At 47.2% G+C, this 19,056-nt stretch overlaps 9 protein-coding genes across 9 annotated transcripts; 4 read left to right on the top strand and 5 right to left on the bottom strand.

The window, feature by feature from the left end:
* Nucleotides 1–1,742: 1,742 nt before the first annotated feature.
* On the bottom strand, nt 1,743–2,882 carry N7511_009924 (uncharacterized protein; the record flags this gene model as incomplete). The annotated part of the gene is made up of 1 exon (XM_057132301.1): nt 1,743–2,882. The coding sequence occupies one exon, from the start codon at nt 2,880–2,882 to the stop codon at nt 1,743–1,745; it is 1,140 nt and encodes a 379-aa protein (XP_056980289.1).
* Nucleotides 2,883–5,024: 2,142 nt separating this feature from the next.
* N7511_009923 (SDR family NAD(P)-dependent oxidoreductase) lies at nt 5,025–5,798 on the bottom strand (the record flags this gene model as incomplete). The annotated part of the gene is made up of 1 exon (XM_057132300.1): nt 5,025–5,798. The coding sequence occupies one exon, from the start codon at nt 5,796–5,798 to the stop codon at nt 5,025–5,027; it is 774 nt and encodes a 257-aa protein (XP_056980288.1).
* Nucleotides 5,799–6,572: 774 nt separating this feature from the next.
* On the top strand, nt 6,573–7,573 carry N7511_009922 (phytanoyl-CoA dioxygenase family protein; the record flags this gene model as incomplete). The annotated part of the gene is made up of 2 exons (XM_057132299.1): nt 6,573–6,709; nt 6,763–7,573. 2 exons carry the CDS (start codon nt 6,573–6,575, stop codon nt 7,571–7,573), a joined length of 948 nt encoding a protein of 315 aa, XP_056980287.1.
* Nucleotides 7,574–8,010: 437 nt separating this feature from the next.
* Nucleotides 8,011–9,602, bottom strand: N7511_009921 (uncharacterized protein; the record flags this gene model as incomplete). The annotated part of the gene is made up of 2 exons (XM_057132298.1): nt 8,011–9,227; nt 9,287–9,602. 2 exons carry the CDS (start codon nt 9,600–9,602, stop codon nt 8,011–8,013), a joined length of 1,533 nt encoding a protein of 510 aa, XP_056980286.1.
* A 636-nt stretch (nt 9,603–10,238) lies between these two features.
* Nucleotides 10,239–12,089, top strand: N7511_009920 (Zn(II)2Cys6 transcription factor; the record flags this gene model as incomplete). The annotated part of the gene is made up of 1 exon (XM_057132297.1): nt 10,239–12,089. The coding sequence occupies one exon, from the start codon at nt 10,239–10,241 to the stop codon at nt 12,087–12,089; it is 1,851 nt and encodes a 616-aa protein (XP_056980285.1).
* Nucleotides 12,090–12,195: 106 nt separating this feature from the next.
* On the bottom strand, nt 12,196–13,062 carry N7511_009919 (phytanoyl-CoA dioxygenase family protein; the record flags this gene model as incomplete). The annotated part of the gene is made up of 1 exon (XM_057132296.1): nt 12,196–13,062. One exon carries the CDS (start codon nt 13,060–13,062, stop codon nt 12,196–12,198), a length of 867 nt encoding a protein of 288 aa, XP_056980284.1.
* Nucleotides 13,063–13,667: 605 nt separating this feature from the next.
* N7511_009918 (uncharacterized protein) lies at nt 13,668–14,579 on the top strand (the record flags this gene model as incomplete). The annotated part of the gene is made up of 1 exon (XM_057132295.1): nt 13,668–14,579. One exon carries the CDS (start codon nt 13,668–13,670, stop codon nt 14,577–14,579), a length of 912 nt encoding a protein of 303 aa, XP_056980283.1.
* A 941-nt stretch (nt 14,580–15,520) lies between these two features.
* N7511_009917 (uncharacterized protein) lies at nt 15,521–15,970 on the top strand (the record flags this gene model as incomplete). The annotated part of the gene is made up of 1 exon (XM_057132294.1): nt 15,521–15,970. One exon carries the CDS (start codon nt 15,521–15,523, stop codon nt 15,968–15,970), a length of 450 nt encoding a protein of 149 aa, XP_056980282.1.
* A 1,689-nt stretch (nt 15,971–17,659) lies between these two features.
* On the bottom strand, nt 17,660–18,632 carry N7511_009916 (uncharacterized protein; the record flags this gene model as incomplete). The annotated part of the gene is made up of 2 exons (XM_057132293.1): nt 17,660–18,169; nt 18,243–18,632. 2 exons carry the CDS (start codon nt 18,630–18,632, stop codon nt 17,660–17,662), a joined length of 900 nt encoding a protein of 299 aa, XP_056980281.1.
* Between the last annotated feature and the right edge of the window lie 424 nt (nt 18,633–19,056).

Raw genomic sequence — 19,056 nt, 5'->3', positions numbered from 1 at the left:
TTGTCGAAAGCCCAATAAAGCTTCTCCGCTGAGTAAAGACCGTCGGTCGATGGATGAAACACGTTTAATCGGAGGGGCTAAGAGGATGAGTTAACACAACGAAGGGAGAAAGTCTCGGGGAAATGATATCATACTACAAGAAACGGTGATATCTGTCGACTCGTCCAGCAGACTGGATGTCAACCGTGACCAAGCTGAGTTCAGGTTGCTATTGGCATCTGCCGTAGACATCGAGACCACTGGCAGCCGAGAGCAATGTTTCCGAATTATTTCATCATTCTCACTTTCGGGCTGCAAAATTGAGATAGAGGAGCAGTATGTCGTGTACAGTCTCTTCGACCGCTGCTTTCCACGGGCCCGACCCCAAAGAGTAGCCTCTTCATTGTGGACTTTGTTAATTTCAAGACAACATCTTGCAGACCATTTCCCATCTAGAATTTCATTTGCCTTCCATTCTGACTTATCGTTCTCCCAGGCAAGAGTTCGAGTGTCAATTATCAAAATGGCCTGTCCGACCATTGGACGGGATGGGACAGAGTGAACGTGGATAAGCCATACACGGTCGTTATGAATCAACTTCAGCCAGGACTTATTTGCATATATTGGCGGAATAACCATCACAAGCGGGTTCTGCTGTTTGCCTGGAAATTGGAAGGTTATTTGGTCTTGTCTAGGTGAGAATTGACCGAGATATCTTGGTTTGAGCGGATAGATACGACCGGAGGCGAAGTCCTTGGCAGTCTTTTTGATCCATTTGTCTGGTCCATTGAGTTGATCTTTCTCGTCAATGCAAGGAGTGAAGAGAAGCGATAATGGAACGTTGGAAAAGCTCCAAAGCATGGCCTTGAATCTCTCGTCATCATTGATTTCACGGAGATCATGCGGGGAAATCTGTAGTGACATCGCAAATATACTCATTCGGTCCTTATCCTTTGTGCATGATCTTCGAAGGAGTTCATTCCAGATTGATATAAATGGTTTGGAGCTTCCAAAGAATAATGGTGGAGGAGACTCCGACTTGCCGAATAGCTGATATATAGTCCCCTGAATAGAAGACCACACAGAAACTGTCGGTTTGTCATCCCAGTCCAATGGGAAGAACCAGGACTGATGAATCAAGCGTTGCAGGTCGTGACTGAGCCATCGCTCAATCATTCCCGAAAAGGTTGTCTCTGAATAAGGATCAATTCTGGATGCAGACACCACTTGCTGCAAGGTACGTCCTTCCCGACGAGTAAAGTAGCTTGAATCTCTTGCATCAAGGAGTATATCTCTAGGGTTGAAGAATCCGTCCGCAAGCTTCACGTAGCATAGTGAACTCTGACATTCCTGGTAGGTCCAAGCTCTAGTTGCCCAGTTGCAACCCTGAAACAGAGCTAAGATCTCTGGCACATGGCATCTGTCATGTCTCAGAAGTTGGATCTCTTTGTCCAATATCATGACTTGCATTGCACCTGCGAATATAGCCGCTATCTGGTTGATTGTAGTAGACCACAGGTCTTCAGGAGGGTTGTAAAGACTATTCAGCGCAGATTCGGTCGGAATGCAGAGAATATCCAGCCAAAAAAGATCGTAAGGCTCATTTCTCGAGTAAATTCCCGGTATACTCCATGGCAACAGGGTTTCCCGTCTGTTAAAAGCCAAGTGAGACATCGCCTCACCACGATGATTTGGAAGATGGGAAATACTTTCGAAAATACTGTCCAACTGACATTGCCAGATACCGTTGTCAAAAGAGTTTCCTAGGCCGTCTGACCAGACATGAGAGACAGCAATGTATCTGCTCTCCACTTTTGCAAACGAACAATTTCGATATCCGCACAACCACCATGTTCGGTTCTCTTGAATTTGACCAACGGGATTTTTCTTTGCAAAAGTATGTCAATGACATCCTGAATTGGCAAGGATTTCGTGGAGCATCTGCACTCCTCGCTAACGTGTTGTGGCTCAAAGTTGAGTTTGGATTCTTTTGGAACGTTTTCTGAGACTGGCGCGCAGCTTATAAGATCACGATAATGCGAAGGGCGTTGCAAAGATTTATAATCTGGGACCCCAAACCGGGCAGCCGCCCTACATACTAGCCCTGTACAGCCTTCGTGGTTCAACTCGGAGGAGAGAGGTCGTTTGATCTGTGACATGTAGTAGAGAGTCAAATATCCAACGCTTCTCGCACTAGCCCAGATAGTAGAAGGGCACCATCCATTAGAGATAAGGCGGTTGATGATCAGCAGCAGGGAAGGTCGTACGCTATCGCGTATGTTTGACTTGTTGTTCACATTTTCTAATGACGCAACCCATGGCAACTGGCTATGGTGATATGCATCTTGTAACGGATTGTTGTAAATCATTTCTTTTCCGCTATCTCGAGGATAATTTCTGCTCTCTTCTTCGTCCAAAGCCAGAGCATAGAAAGCATCGCAAAGAACCAGGGTAGACAGGACTACCTCTGGCACGGGGCTAATATCCCCGTTAGGAAGGCTCTCCAGTCTGAGGACTTGCGACCTAGTCCGCGGTAAGATGTCCCAGAAATTGATTTTGGACGTGGCGTCGTAGAGTTGGCAGCGTTCGTGTACGCCAAAGAGGCTGCTGGCGACTTTGCTGAGGCATACGAAGCGGCCAGCATGGCCATTAATCTGTTTCACAAATTCTTCCACTTGAAGGTTTTCATTTTCCAGATATTCGGCCAATAGTCCAAAGAAAAATCGTGACTGGATATAAAAGGCAATTTCAGTGGGAGATGAGGGACAGTCAGCTCCCGCCTCGGCTCTTTTGAGACTTTTCTCGAGGTCGCCGGGCTGTGGTATCTCGTACAGTATACCATCGAGAAGGGGAACATTCACCTGATCCGACTGAGACCCTTTTGGCCGTGGCACAAAGTCCATGATGTGAAAACTGTAGATTCAACTTTGGTGCCTCAACAACCGGCACAACTGGAGGATAAAAACAAACCTCAATGGTCCAGAGTGGAGTAGGCGCTAATCGGGCTCCTGCGCCAAGCTTGCCGTATTAACGAGGGAGTTTGCTTTGGCTGTATGGTAATAGGCTGCCTTACGCTATTAGGGTCATAATAATGTCCCGTTTGCCCTCCGCCCCCACTATTTCTATGCCTTAGCTCACTGTACGTTTACCACGTACATAACTTATCACACAAATGTGACTGACTTCAATCTGCTTAAGAGTGGATAGTTTGGGGGCCAAAGTCCCACAATCCTCCAATGGTACAGCTACATTGAATGATTCGAAGCGCCTCATAGCCCCAAGCCCCCTCCCACGGCGGTATGTTCAGCCCCTGCAGAAAAGGGTATATGTCATGCGGCTTGTGACGCCAGACACCAAGGGGATATTATTCATCTCAGAATGCTTTTGAATAATACAATCCAAGTTGATAGTATTTCGGTTCCTAAGCTTCAGAAGAAGGAAGAAAAAAACATACAACAGTAAGGATTCGCTAGTGGTCACCCACCTAACTACTAACTTACCGGCGTGTGGCTTAAGTACGGCTGAGCGGACGGGAAGCCCTGTTCTCCACACCCTGTGGTCGTATGTACTTGCTTGACAATAAAAGGGGATTATATAGATCAACTCCATAGTGTAAGTTCAGTGATACTATAGCACGACTAGGGGCGAAAAGAGTGAGTGTGGCCGATACCTAGTTTAGTTACTACACTCCTCCGTCGTATCTCGAGTCCTAATTGCTAAGGTATAAAAATAGAAAAAGAGTAAATAAAAACTAAATAGTAGAGATTTATATATAATAGTGGGGGAACTGCATACTGCATGAAGTAGCGGTCTACGGGTGATTGAGCATTCGTGATGTATTTAAGACCTCTCTACTCTACGTAGATTAAAACAGACACTCTTTCTCTTCCAAGCCACTCCTATGTGTTCTCCTTTCCCATAGTCCTACTACCCCTAGTGGCCGACCTGTTCGCAGCAGATAGCTCGGAGCTAAGGGTGGATTGGATAATTGTCACACCGTTCTCAGTGTGAAACATTACTTAAATAGGAGTTTGCTAAATTCTAATTTATGCTCGAAAAAAGACCTCAAAAAAACGTTGAAAAAATATATACAGTAGTGCAAAGTAATCACATCGATCATAGTTGTGACCTGGCTGGGCCTATTAAAGGCCCGCCTCTAAGGAATGAGACAAGTTTCCTTCCTTCTCTCTTCCCCTTTGGGCTTTAGGCTACACTTGGTAGCATGTCCTGGTTCACAGTGTCGCCCTACTGAGCAGTCTTGGGCACCATCCAGAGCGACCTGGACAAACAATGGTCGCATTTCGGTCGACTTTTTCGACTCCTGGACGGATCCGTCGAGCGCGCCTGTTGTTAGGCCGTTGTCAGATTTTTCCTTGCCTACGGGAGACGCGTGACATTCACTGCTCGAACCAATCGCGCTAGCAAATCAAAAACTGACTTCGAATTTACGTCGTTTAATCGTGGGTGTCATAAAGACCACAACTGACGAGGTGGTTACAGATATGGCTAGTGTCAATCTTCCTGGCCACGCCTGAAATATTTCAACTACATCTTTGCCTTGCAGTGCCGTGTTCGATTTGGGATAGACCAATGGAATCTTGCAATTTCGCAAGTGTGGCTCTCGGGCAGCTATTGATCTCAAAAATCGACAATCGACCAACGGCCTGGCGATAAATTTCAACTTTTTCAAGAGCTTCAAGCCTAATTCATCTCAGGTCAGAGATGATCCAGAAATAAAGGGCTCATATGACCCATGTGTCTCGTCAGTGTTCATCAGCGCGTCTCTTTCTTTCTCTCCTCTCCCCTCCACAGCCCACTTCGTTACTTCCAATTTCTTTTTCCCATTTCCCAGAGGAGCTACCATCAGGAGGCAATGCACAGGACACCCACAGTCCTCTATGCCCGATTAGGATGTATTTTGTCTAGAAAGTTGGTTGCTGATTATAAATATTAAACTCGCTACTGAATTTCGGTCTACCATGAAAATGGATTCAGCAATGGCTCAGTGTGGTTAATTGCGCTAAAAGGTCACAGTAAGCCAGAGCTTAAACAAAACAAAGGCCTCCATTTGCATTCACTGTGCTCCCCGTCGACCAGCGACTGCCCTCCTCAGACAAGAAAGCAACAATTTGCGCAATGTCATCAACTTCAGCGATCCTAGCCCCAGCAGGAGTTTCTCTCATCTTGGTCTCCCACTCATCTTGAACCTCTTGCTCAGTGTCTCGCAACCACATATCGGTATTGACCGGCCCGGGGTTAACACAGTTTACAGTAGCCCTGTATTTCTGTCCCAGCTCCTGCGCCCATACTTTTGTCACTCCTTCCAATGCCGCCTTCGTCGCGCAGTATGCCGTGCTGTACGAACCTCCCATGCGTGCAATGACGCTGGAGATGTTCACGATGCGAGGCGCCGTGCCGAAATGCGGTACCGCTTCCTTGACCAGGAATGTCGGGAACCGCAGGTTGCAGTCTATGATCTTGTCCCATAGCTCGTATGTGAGGTCGCACAGTAGGGAGTCGTCCCCGGTGCCGGCATTGTTGACTATGATGTCTATGTGGCCCCAGATTTCAACAGCTTTAGCGACAATTCTCCGTGGGGAATCACGGTCGCTGCCACTGGCTTGCACGCCTTCTGCCCCGACTCGGAGTTCTTTCAGCTGATTAATGACTGATGTCGCTTGCGTGCTAGCCTGATTGTACGTGATGAGCACATTGGCGCCGCGCTTGGCCAGTTCGAGGGCGACTCCGGCTCCGATGCCGCGGGATCCGCCGGTGACAATGGCAACCCGGTCTTGAAGTGACTTGAAATTTGACCTCATTCTTGACAGAGATTGACTGTTTGCGCTGGTTTGGTTGAACTTGAGAACTTGAGGGTTGGAGAAGTGATACGTAGGAGCAAACAGGATTGAGACAACTAGGTCAACGGTAAGAACAAATATTTAATCGAGGACTTGGTATATATATTATTAGGAGATCAGCTCTCATATCGCATTGGTAATGAGGGTTTATCTCAGCATTCCGAGGGTTATAGTTCTCGAATGAAGGGGCTCGCTGTGGATTGCTTCTCACATGCAGCCCTAGCGCGGAACCTGGTTGTCCCCGAGCCCTACCTTCAAATATCCGCCACCTTGACTCGAATTTAAGAGATAGGCGATAGGCAATTGCTGTGCATCGAACAACGTCTGGAAGTACGTAATTTGATCATTGATTCTTGAACATTTTTGTCGTTGTTAACTTCCAATCCTATGATCTTATCTAACCTTGGAATAAGGGAACTTGACACTATCCACTGCTTCTGACCACTCAGGCTATCGGGATATCTTGGCCAAATCTCAGAGATTGTATCCAAGTCTGGGTCGCTGTAAGTTTCCAATGCACAGTATACATCAAATGATTTGATGCCATTTGGACCTTCCAAGGGTCGAGCTTGTATGGTATATTGGCGACATGCTGGGACCTGAATATAGCCATCAAGATATAAGAAGGTACTTGGAACCATTTCGACGTTAAAAATATCAACCACTTCCAGAATTTTAAGTCTACTTTGTTCATCTTCCATCAATTACCAAGCACGTTTTATTTACTGCTCAACCATGAGTGTCACGACTAGACTATCAGTTCCAGTGGTGAAAGCCACGGCATCAGTTGACGAGATCGTCGCCTGTCTCAAATTGGCCGGAGGTGTGATTATTCGCAATGCAGTGGGACAGGCAGCACTCGACCAGATTGAGTTAGCAAGACCCTTCCCTAACTTCCTCGAGAACAAAAACTAATATATCAAAGGGCTGACATACGCCCCGGTCTCGAGCAAGATACAGCATGGAGCGGCTCATTCTTCCCATCTCAAACCCGACGCACAACCGCAGCGCTTCAAAAGTCGCCAACCTACGCTCGCGAAATTGTCATGCACCAACTGTTCCAAGGTGTATCGAACCGCATGCTGACGGAAAAACAATGGTTCTGGTCTGGAAATGAAAAGCAATGGACCGTCTCCCGCCCCCAGCTCTCTAACACGATTGTCTTCAGTATCGGCGGCGGCGCGTCGGCGCAGCCTCTGCATCGTGACGACTCAATCCACCAGCGCTATGCCCATTTTGCAGAGGTGTATCCGTCCGGTCGCGAAGGCAATCTGCGGGATAGTAGTATTGGATTTTTTGTTGCTGGTAAGAAGGCTACTAAAGCCAATGGCGCCACCCGCTTTATCCCTGGTAGTCACCTGTGGGATCAGAACACCCCGCCAAACGAGGATCTTTGCGAATTTGCGGAGATGGAGCGCGGAGATGCGTTCATGATGCTTGCTTCTTGTTTTCATGGCGGGTCTGCGAATACCACTACTGATGAGGAGAGGCTTATTTTCTCAACTTTCATGACGAAGGGATATCTGCGGCAGGAGGAGAACATGTATCTTTCGGTGGATATGGATGTTATGAAGAAGTATCCCGTCGACATTCAAAGAGTTGCTGGATATAGCCTGAGTGAGCCTTTCCTGGGATGGGTGGACTCGACTGATCCCAGAAAACTGCTGGATCCCAGCATTCCCGACAACACTGATATGTGGACTGGGGTGGAGGAGCCAGCTGATCCTTGGGTTTAGTTGCAGCTTACAGAGTGAACCATACTTTACTATGTATGGCAAATTTAAATATGTTTCTCGCTCCTCGTTATTTTAGTTAAAAGAAATTTGTATGTTGAAATGGAGACGGCGCGATAGCAGTCTGGTTGAGCAAACAGGTCAATAGTAGAATGGGAGCATAGGTAAAACACAGCAAGAGGTCGGGTAGAACTATAAGAAAGGAGAGCTCATAGGGGTGGTCTGAAGAGAAGAATGTGTCCATCTTGCTCACTATGCGTAGAGAGGTCTTAAATACATCATAACTGCCTGAGTCATCCGTAGACCGCTAACGAGGTTAGTTACTTCATGCAGTAGGGAATTCCCCCACTACAATATCTTGATTTTCAACTTCACATTTGACTTGTAATCTGAGGACTCCTGTGGTTTCGGGGATACCGGAGAGATATGTTTCAAGTCCTTCATACGGCCCTCGGAATTCGAAACCCATTTTTCGCATGTATCAGCCAATTGAACCCGCTGATCAAAATGACCACAGCGCAAACCAGAACCGCCCAGTTCATGTTATCCATCGTCACTGGGAGATATAAAGGAAAGCACAGCCAGACAAACACAAAAAAGATCCACACGACCGAAATCAGATTCAAGATTGTACCAAGCGCCTTTCCCAAACTGAAATAATGTGGCCTTGCGACGGCAGATCGTTTACCCAACAGAGAGCAAGCAATGGGAATGGCGTATGAGGAAAATATACAGAGAACGGCGGAGCCCAAAATCGCATTCAGTGCTGTTGCAGACCCGAGTTCAAGAAGACCAACCAGAGAACAGGCAATCACACAGAAAATGATGCTATTGATCGGTATTTGCGATGATTGACTGGTCTTAGCCATGAATTTGGAGAAAGGAACACCGCCTTCACGCGCTAGAGACCACCAAACTCGGGTGAACGTTGTCAACAACGTGACGCCAGCACATGCAAAACAAATAATGAAAATCAGGGTTCCGATGATAGAAAGTGGACGTGAGTGGAAAGAGTCAACCATCAGCTGGATGATGGGCTGGCCACCCATTGGGTCTAACAGATTTTCGGGGTTCGTAATGCAAAAGGTGTACACTAAAATCATCGGTAGTCCAGCAATGGCGCTTGCCACTGCGCTGATGCACATAATTTGGGGAACCTGTCGAGAAGGTTCGGACATTTCTTCAGCCATGTGTGCGGCACTATCGAACCCGTTGATGGCTGTGAGACCTGGTAGCAGACCGATGAAGAACACGACCACATTCGATGACCAACCGGTTTGGTTCACAAAGTCCTTGAATACATACTCGCTCGTTTGTTTGGGGCTTGACCGAACAAGTAGCAGGATGAGGATAAACAGGCTGCCGAGGTTGATGTAGACCACCAGGCCCTGCAGAAATAGAGGATACCATTTGAATAATACCGTGTTTGGCAACAGGGCCCAAAGGCCGACCGCAAAATAGCATATATAGTAGTGCCATGCTAGAGGAGTAAAATGGGAATGGCAGATTTGGACTAATGCGAATATCAACTCAGAGGTGATGAGGAAGGTGGCTGCTGTCCAGAAGAAGTACCCAGCCGCTGTCAGCCAGCCGACGAGGTAACTGAGGCCATGAGCATATCGCTGGGGTGCCAATTGGGATGTCCAGTATACCTGGCCTGCAAATGATCCGTTAACAAGCCGAATTTTCGTGAGAAAAGGATAAATAGAACTTTACCTGAGGAATGTGGGAAAACAGCAGCTAGTTCTGCTAAGGACGCACAGATACACAGATTGAAGATAACAGAAACGATGTAACCAAAAAAGTATACTGGACTACCGCCAACACCCACACTGACAGACAGATATGTCCCAATCGCCAAGGGTACTGAAGTAACGGAAAACGAGATTCCTAGTGCGCTCCAGAGATGGAACGGTTTATCAAGTGTTACGGTCTGGACATCACCAATGCCGATCTCATGGCCAGAACCGTCTTCGGCGCTGGTGCTTGAAGTCTTCATACCTTGGTTTCCTTTCCCGGTGATGTCGGACATATTGAAATCGATAACTGATGAGCGAAACAGAGGGAATCATCATAATCATCATACTACTCGAGCCGAACAACAGTTATATACAAGCAGGATTTTTCGTATCGAGTCTAGAATTCGCCAAAGACTCTAATTCCGCTAAGTTTTTACCTATCTGTGATTCACATAACACTGAAGATACAACAGTTGTCACAGCGGTGAGATGTGAAGATGTGCATAGGATAAGTAATCTTCAGAAGATCCTCCTATCTTTTGATGGCAGATAAGCGACCTGACAGGCTGAGAGTAAAGGAATTGCGAATCGCGATTAGCAAATTGCACTAGTGAAAACAACCAATAACGTGCATAGGTTTCAGGAAACTGACAGCGAGGTGTGGGGTGGGGATGAATCATCACAGAAATTGATGACTAGTTAGTTAGTGAACTGTTAACTAATTAACTAATTAGTGTTGGAGCATCTGAATAGTACTGCATCTCATACCGCGTTTTGACACAGTCTATGACCCGGCCCGTGTTAACTTACGGGCCACTCTCATGATTTAATCTCCGGTAACCCCGGACGATAAGGCTGCACCAGGCTGCACCAGGCCTTAGCCATTTGATTGTCTCTCTGTCACTTACCACCTGAAATTCAATATCACCATGCCCCGAAGAAGGCCGAGGGAAGCAGTCAAGCGATCAAAGACCTTCACAGGCTGCTGGACTTGCCGATCCCGAGGAGTAAAGTGCGGCGAGGAGAAACCGGTCTGTGCCAGATGCAGCAAAGGGTCCTTCCATTGTGAGGGCTATGGAGTTAAGCTTGTTTGGCCTGATGAATACAACAATAATCCCACGGGCGCCCAGAGGCGCTCGTTCACCCAGTTGAAGGAGACCAAGAAACCCACACTCAGTGAGCTACAACTTGATATTTCTCTCGCGACTTTGGATGCAGCGACTGTCGTCGATCAAGAGCAGGATGGCCTCTTCTCGGTTTTTAGGCTGTCACCACCCAGAGCAGCTATTTCTCCTAACCAGGTTGGGCCCTCTAACCAGTTCATCGTGGAATATGGGAATTCGGTTTTCGAGGCTTCGTCTAATCAAGACTCCTCCATCTCAACTATATTGGAGGGGTCGGGTGAAGACAAGGTTTTGCACTATAATGAAGACGAAAAATTGGATCTTTCAATTTATAGATGCCGTTCTCCATATAGTTGGCAACACAATATGGCATCTCATTGGGAATTCTGGATGAAAGATGCTATGGATCCTGTTAAACCACTCGAATATTTCACACCCCTTGATGACCCGGGACCCCGAGGAGAACGAGAATTAATGCATTACTGGGTGACGCATCTGAGCGACCTGATGATATCGGTGCGTTTGGCAGACAATCCTTACCGTACTGTCTGGATTCCCATGGCTCTGGAATCCATGGCAGGCAAAGATATCTTGCTTGAGAACTCCGCTCTTCTTCATGCGATCTATACGTTGTCGGCCTTCAACAAATTTCAGCGCGTAGGCTCCAATAGCCTACCTTACTCCATCAGCGCCATCAAACACTACCAATTGAGTCTCGAGTATCTCCAACAGGCATCAATGCAGCAACATGAAGCGCAGCTGGAAGTTGTGCTGGCTACCATTAGTGCTCTATCACTCATGGAGGTCATCAATGGCAACTTCTCATTCTGGCGCAAACATCTCAAAGGTGGCCGTGCATGGCTTCAGTCCATTGAGCGAGGGAATTGGACTCGTTTGCAAAAGTCGGCGACTTATCAATTCTTCCTGTGTGCTGAAGTCATTGGATCCGTCTTTCCAAGGGCTGCCGAGGATACACCCTTACGGAATATTCATAACCGTGTCGTTGGCGACTCAGACTACATCCATAATTCAACCTTTGGTGTTACGAGCATTTTCCTAGACGCAGACTACGTTCTTGATCAATACTTCGGTATTACAAAACCAATTTTGGAGGCCATCACACATATCAATCATATTCTCGCATCTCCCTACCGTCCCTCCAAGACCGAATTGGAAGGACTTGAGATTAAAATTCGGCTCAACAGACCGATTTCTGTATTGAAAAGACAAGCAAACTTTGAGGCCGAAAGCCAGGTACTTATGGATTACAAAATGATGTTCTATTATGCCTGCTATATTCATTTTAAACACAACCTACTGCATACCGCTTCGGAGGACCTCCAAGGGATAGTACGTCACACTCTCATACATTTACGAAACATTGAAAGCCACGAAATAACCCATGGATGCTGTGGAATTTTATGGCCAATCTTTTTGATCGCCTGTGAATCCGACGAACGCAAGTCGCGCAACGCATTCCTTGGATGGTTCTCCACGAAGGCGAGACTGGGATTGGGAAGTATTGCTCCGGCTTTGGCTGTAGTTGTTGAAGTTTGGCGTAGGAGGGATGCTGCAAGGTCCCGTGATAATGACAACTGCTTTGTGAGCTGGGAGAAAGTCATGGCAGAAATGGGATTAGATTTATTTATTATTTAGATAGTTACCATGAGGTTCCGTTCCAATGAACATACATATAGCACGAACTCTACCAAATGAACTATCTGTTTTCCTTACATGAACATGAACTATATTTAGCTCAGATTTACAGCCCTATATAGTCACCAATCTCTTTGTAATCAATCTGCCACAGTCCCGGACTTCCTTTAGGATACTGACTTCGGAACCCGATCATTTTCTGTGCTCGTGGGCTCATTTCCTTCACCAGTTCCATCTGGACCAAAAACGGATAAGCTTCCTCCGGTGTCAGATAACCCGGTTGAAAAGTGAAAGCAAGGCCTCGACGCTTGATATCCACCGACCGATTAGCGCCACCACCATGAACCACTTTCCCAGATATCAAAAGTACATCACCCGCCTTCATCTCTGCTGGGATGGTCATCTGAGGCGTTCCGCGGTTGTTGAAGTCAGACCAGTGGTTGCTGCCAGGTATGACTCTCGTAGCCCCATTTTCTTCGGTGAAATCCGAAAGCGCAATTAAATAGTTGAGCGAGGCCTCCGGGCCTGTGGGTCCTATTGCGATGAAAGGGTGAGTGTTTTCCAAGTCGCGATGTAGAGGCTGCGCGTCATTTCCGGGACTAATCTCAATAACCTGCGCAGTGCTCATCCAGTAGCTCTGGGCCTCCTCCCGGAAGACACGCTCGGCAATGACATGCACCAAGTCGCTATCTAGTAGCGTGTCGCGGAACGTTTTGCTTATCGTCACAAGATTGGTGATTCGTTTGGTCTTCGCGCCGTGGAACTTTGAGATGAATTCATTGCTGTGCGTTGAACCAAAGTTCGCTTCCGCCACCGAGGCGTCGATGTCGTTGTTCAGGCCCTGGAGTTGATCAAGGGTCAAGAAGTTTTCAATGATGACCCCCCCATCGGCTTTGACAATTGCTAAGATTTGTTCAGGGCTGCTATTGTTTGGTACCCTTTTCAATGATGGGGTATGGCTGGTGTTCGACATGACGTGAAGTATGTTCTTTGAAGGATCTGAAATGAGAATATGGGAATGAATTGTTTTGTTATTGTGGAACGGACGTGTTTATCCTTTTATCTTGCGTTTTGCTCAAGTAGTAATCGACAGCGAGGATCAATTTTCCTCTTTATGCAGTACAACGCTGTCAACTGATTACTGAATTTAGTTTATTAAGATGTGCTATAAAACCGAGAATTTTTCAATTAATAATTATGATGAACCTCCTATTACTGTCGAATGTTACGGCGGCGGAGTATGGACAATATGATGATTGGCTTCCAAGAAAGTCCGATAGATGCGGACCCACATGAATGGAAGGCGAGGGCGAGCCCCAAGTAGACATCCAGGTTGATTGATCTCGATATCTAAACCATGGTACCTAATAAATACTGATAATGGCAATCGTGAAATCAAAAGCTGGTGGGGTATATTTAGCCTTAATTATGCACAGGCCTTTATTTGGAATATAGTAACCGATTTTTGCTAGCTTGAACAAAACCAACGTAGGTCCACCAATCCTTTTGATAATCACTCAAAGTTTTATATTGCCTTTTCAAATCATTCCTCAGCATACAACCCCTTCCAAGATCGCCATGCGTATCGCAATTGCTGGTGCCGGCGACTTAGCCAAATACCTCGTCGAAGAGCTCCTTGCCGCCTCCCATGAAGTCGTCGTGTTAAGCCGAAGCTTAAAACCTTGGTTCGAACGCCGTGACATCTCTTTCCGCTCAACCGACTACTCCATCGCATCGTTGGTCGTAGCTCTTGAAGACTGCGACGGTTTGATCTCCGCGCTACTCGACTACTCGTTAGGCAGCGTCACCGCCCACCTTGCCCTCTTGGAAGCCTGTCAGAAAAGCCCAAAATGCAAGCGTTTCATGCCTTCCGAATACGGTGGAAACGTCGATCTCTACCCCGAGTCACCGGAGTTTTACTACGCCAACCATGAGCCTGTGCGGCAAGCGTTGCGCGCCCAGAAGGATGTCATGTGGACCCTTTTCAATATGGGCTGGTTGTCTGACTATTTTGTATCGGCGGGCTCGCGGTATATCAAGGATATTGGTGATTTCCACCCTGTCAACTTTGAGACGGGCGTGATTACCATACCGGGAACGGGCGAGGAGTTGATTTCTTTCACTGCCGCGCGTGATGCGGCGGCGGCGATGGCGCGCCTGATTGACCAGGATAATTGGGAAGCCACGACCTTTGTATGCGGCGAAACGACCACCTGGAACAGCGTTGCTAAGTTGCTGGCGAGGCACGGGAGGGACATGAAGGTCTGTTATGTATCCCTTGATAGTCTGCAGGATTGCATCGAGCAGGGCCAACCGGGTGACGATGATGTCATTGCGGCGCAATATGCCGAGTTCTCTTTGACTGGTGGAGCTATCTTGCCACAGGAAAAGGTAGAACGCCAAAAGGAGCAATATTTCAAGGGCCTGAAGATTCGGTCACTGGAGGAAGTGGTACTGGAAGCAGAACAGAGCCCGGGGACTATTGTCTAGGTATGTGCGATATGTTCGACTGTACTTGGAATCAGGTATTCAATCAAAATTGCATTTTACCCACTGAAATGGGAGATGCTCGATGGCAGTCTGGTCAAAACAGACGGGTCGACAAATGGTGGCAAGAAAACCCAACAACAAGTCAGGTCTGTGAGCTCTAAACAGATGATGCCTATCAGGGATAATCAGATGCTATACCAAGGAGCATAATGATCATAAATCTTGAATCAGGAAATGAGTGGCATTGTTGTAACTGTCTATCCTTCTCTACAGTCGTAGGTTGCCCATAACCCTTCCTCGAGGATATCACTGCCTGAGGCAGTAATAATACAAGTGTCGTGATTTCCCCACTACACCACATAATTCAACCGATTGATGTATGAAGGTAAAAAGTGCGCATTTGTTCCAAATTAGCATCTCCGTCTGGGCATCTCGTAATAAAGTTGTATCAACAGTTATTTTTGGCTGTGATCCATCCAACTCGGTAGATCTGGGAGCGCAAGGAGGATCCAAGCGATATCATGTATCGAATGCAGAGGATGATGATTCAACACCTCGCCCTAGAAAGATTTACAAATCATCACACGATAAGGAAAGAGTCCTGCTCTTATCTACAATTTGTCTTTCACCTATACAGTATCCAATATCCTAGGCCAAAGTTCAGCCGTTAAGCCAAGAGGACTAGCAATCAAACTTCGTGTCACTAAATCAAAACCCGAGAAAAGGGTTCGAGTAGCTCGCTGTGGCTTTCCCATGCCGGATTTCTCCTCAGGTTGAAAAATCCACAACAAAAGGCTTCGACCTGTATATAAAAACCTCCTACGTAGACCATCGAAGTAGGATCGAAGCCATATCCCAAGTCCTGAAAATCGCATACTATTCCTTCTATAAAAACGTCAGCCATTGTGCGTCGACCAATCTGCCCTCCCACGTCCAAGAAAATGTCCGATGAATACAAATCCCCCCTCAACTCTCGCGGTATTAAATGCTTCAACTCAGCCGGAATGGGTACAAAGCTCTCAACCCTCTTGCACATTTCCTCCGCAGTCGTTCTTCCGCCAAATGCCCGCCAGGTCGTGACATCTGGGCAGACCGGCATGCGCGAAGATCTGAGTTACCCGCCTTCGCTAGTCGAGCAGTTTGACCTAGCCTTCGCAAATGTGGAGGCATCTCTCGCTGCCGCCGGCGTGCAGGATGGGTTTCAAGCTGTTCACCAGATGACATCGTATCATGTTGGGGGTTTGAGTGGTGGTGAGGTGGACGAGGCTATGGAGTTCGTGGTGGGGAAGTACTTCGGCAAAAATCGGCCTGCTTGGACTGGAGTTGGGGTGAGCGAGCTATATGGGGAAGCAAAGCTTGAAATTACAGCCTATGCTACGTTGGTGGAATGAGTTTGCTGGGAATTCTTTCGGGGGAACATTTTGTGAATTACTCATTGTTCGCTGTACTGACTTGTGTTTCAATCATGCCCTCATAGGGTGAGTTACATTAGTCGCGCAGGCCCAAAGGCTTTTCGTTAAATTCCTTTACTTGTCTTCTTGCTCAAAGGTACTTCCTATTGCTTACGGCCGTATTTAAGGGTAGAGAGATCCTTAATTCGCTATTCGACTATGCGGCGCCGAATCAGACGGAAGCCCCACGGCTAGAAAAATATTTCATAGTATAAAAAGCTAAACTAGGAATAAAACAGGGTCTGATCTTGCAGCTATATGATTGGAGGAGGGAGGGAGGCTTTTATATGGAATTGAGGAATAACGACGGTGGCATAGCAGATAGTACTGCTGCGCCTTCTTTTTTTACCTAGTGCTGTAAGGCATTGGGTTTCTATTATGTTTGAGGTTATAGGAACTTTCTTGTATGTAGAGCTAGTAACCTTTTTTTTTCCTTTCGAGGACCAGATCGTTTTCTTCGTATAGGCATTATCAAGCGTACGGACTAGTTCTTGCTTCAACTAGAGAGAAGCGCCTACATGGTCATTACGATACCAGTTAGGCTGCAACAGGTCAATAGAACTTTTATTGATTGATTGATTGATTGATACTAGGACGATGACTTGAAACTTTTGCAGACCAAGTTCGGCAATAGCGGTCTCGCGTTCATGCAACCATGCAAAGTATCTGGGGATTTGGAAAAGCCTATATCCGACCACATACAAGTCAGCACTGTGGATTGAGTCTCGAAAAACAGTGTTGCTTATGAAACTTAGGATACTCGCACTAAGTGATGTCAACTCTAAGTTATTCCTCGACATACTTAAGGAGTCGCAGGGCGACCTGTTTCGTCAATTTAGCATGACTGCTGAGAAAGTTGTTCGTCATTTGAGGATACTATAGTCTCAAAGATAGAGCGAAAGAAGAAAAATAACGATAAGCTAGAATCAAGGCCCTAGTCTGCTACTTCGCCCTTTGGTAGGGGTAGATATGTTAACCCGTCACTAGACACCATCGTGCGGCTAGGTCACTGGCTAGACCTAATTTCGGTGGCCTTTCTGCGTCGATATACACCAGCTAGTTACCGGATTCCGGATTTTGATTATATCGTCGTATGACTTTTTAGCTCCCAGAGGGAAAGAAGAACAAAAAACATACAACAGTAAGGATTCGCTAGTGGTCACCCACCTAACTACTAACTTACCGGCGTGTGGCTTAAGTACGGCTGAGCGGACGGGAAGCCCTGTTCTCCACACCCTGTGGTCGTATGTACTGGATTTCCAGTCAAAGGAAAATATGTAGATTAGATTACTAATGTAATTTCGGTGATACCATAGCACGACTAAGTGCGAAAATAGTGAGTGTGGTCGACACCTAGGCAATGATGATAGCAGGGTCATGCTTGATGACTGGACAATTGTTACTCAGTATTCATTCACGACGAGAAACGACTTCTATTCACAGAGCCCTTGATTGATATTTGAGTTCAGTCCGAGGTAGCATCCGCAAGCTGGAGGACATATTTTCCAAGCAATCTTCCACAGTAAATCTCATTTACCTCTTTCAAATGTTCCAAGTCTACGTTTTATACCGGCCTTCGATGAAGATATCGGGCTTAGAAGCGGACTAGGACACGCTCCGCTTGCCCAATCAGACGAAAGTAGCAACCCAAACATCCATAGCCCTAACTCCTTTCCGACCCCCCTGTATACCCTCCAAGCTCGCCTCACACGCATCCCGTGACGCAAGAACTACCGCGCGCTCCCTCTCATCACTAATACTCTCCTCTACTTCCCTTTCAAAAGAAGAAGAAAGACAAGCAGAGACTTCCCATTGTCCGTCCAACAACCCCTCCCCACCTTGCACGAGGGTCTCACTCTCCAGCTGCCATCCAGCAGCCAGAGCTATCTCGGTAAGCCGCTTTGGCCCCAGCACCGTGCGGATGTTTGAGACGCTGTTATTGGGTTTACGGCACTCCAGCGCTGCCTGGGTGAGCGCAGCCAATACGTGAGGCTGGGAGGAGGGGTGTGTTGCTACCAACGACCACTCAGCAAGGAGGAGACGCTTGCTATGCTGCTTGATGGCACGGAAGGTGGACAGGATGAGCGAGGGAGAGGCGAAGTACCATAGGCTGTGGGCGAGCACTGTTGCGTCAAAGGCCTTGCCTTCGTTGATAGGCGGCGAGGAGGTGGAAGAGAGAGGAGGAGAGATAGTCCAGAGGGGGTTGTTGAACCCAAGTAATCCGTCCTCCTAGCGGGCCTTGCGAGATGTGACCTTGTGCTTGGCCGAGAGTATACGGGGCACCTGCCGGAACCATCAGCTGGCTGCTTTGCGTGCTGTGCAACGAACAATAGACAGGGTCAGAAATGCTAGATGACTCACCATATTCCAATTCCGCCGGATCGACCGCGACTACTTTCCCCTGCTCACCTACAGCATGGGCAAGGACAGTCGTGCAGTCCCCCTGCCCGCATCCTAGTTCCAGCACCTTCGAGTCAGTGGGGATGTTCCAGTGCTCCAGGAGAATTAGGCGGTGCAAGGTTTGGGAGTACTGGAGGCTGAAGTTATTGGGATCATGTAGGGAGGCACGGGCGATAGAGGCGGCGTCGAGTTGAGTGGACATGTTGTGCTCGATGGGTGTTGGTCACAAGACAGTTCAGTGGGCTTTTTTCGTAGCTAGGTGACAGAACTCGGAAATAGGTCTTCTATTGAAGCAGCTGAGGAGCTGCGGATGGGAACATCTTATAGTGTGAGACTTGGGGGTCGACTGGAAGCCTACAACAATGTCAGCATAGGGGGTAAGCTACTATTGATATTCTTTTGTGTGAAAAAGCCTCCAATGTTTTAGGCATCTACCGGAGTATTCGGAGTAAGATAACGGGTGATTTTGCCGGCAATGTACTGAAACGCAAAGCATACTACTTTGAGCAGTCTCCTTTTTAGGGAACTCTTGAGTGTCAATGGGAAATTGACCAATTACCCCGCTTCCTAGAATGACTCACTGGATTTCCCTGCAATTATAGAACCAGACATCTTATCTAACGGAT

Source organism: Penicillium nucicola (genome assembly GCF_028828085.1).
Source record: "Penicillium nucicola strain IBT 29836 chromosome Unknown utg000010l, whole genome shotgun sequence".
In the NCBI taxonomy this organism is placed as follows: Eukaryota; Fungi; Ascomycota; class Eurotiomycetes; order Eurotiales; family Aspergillaceae; genus Penicillium; species Penicillium nucicola.
Note: the sequence above shows the minus strand (reverse complement) of the source record. Positions and strands in the feature narration are given on the sequence as shown.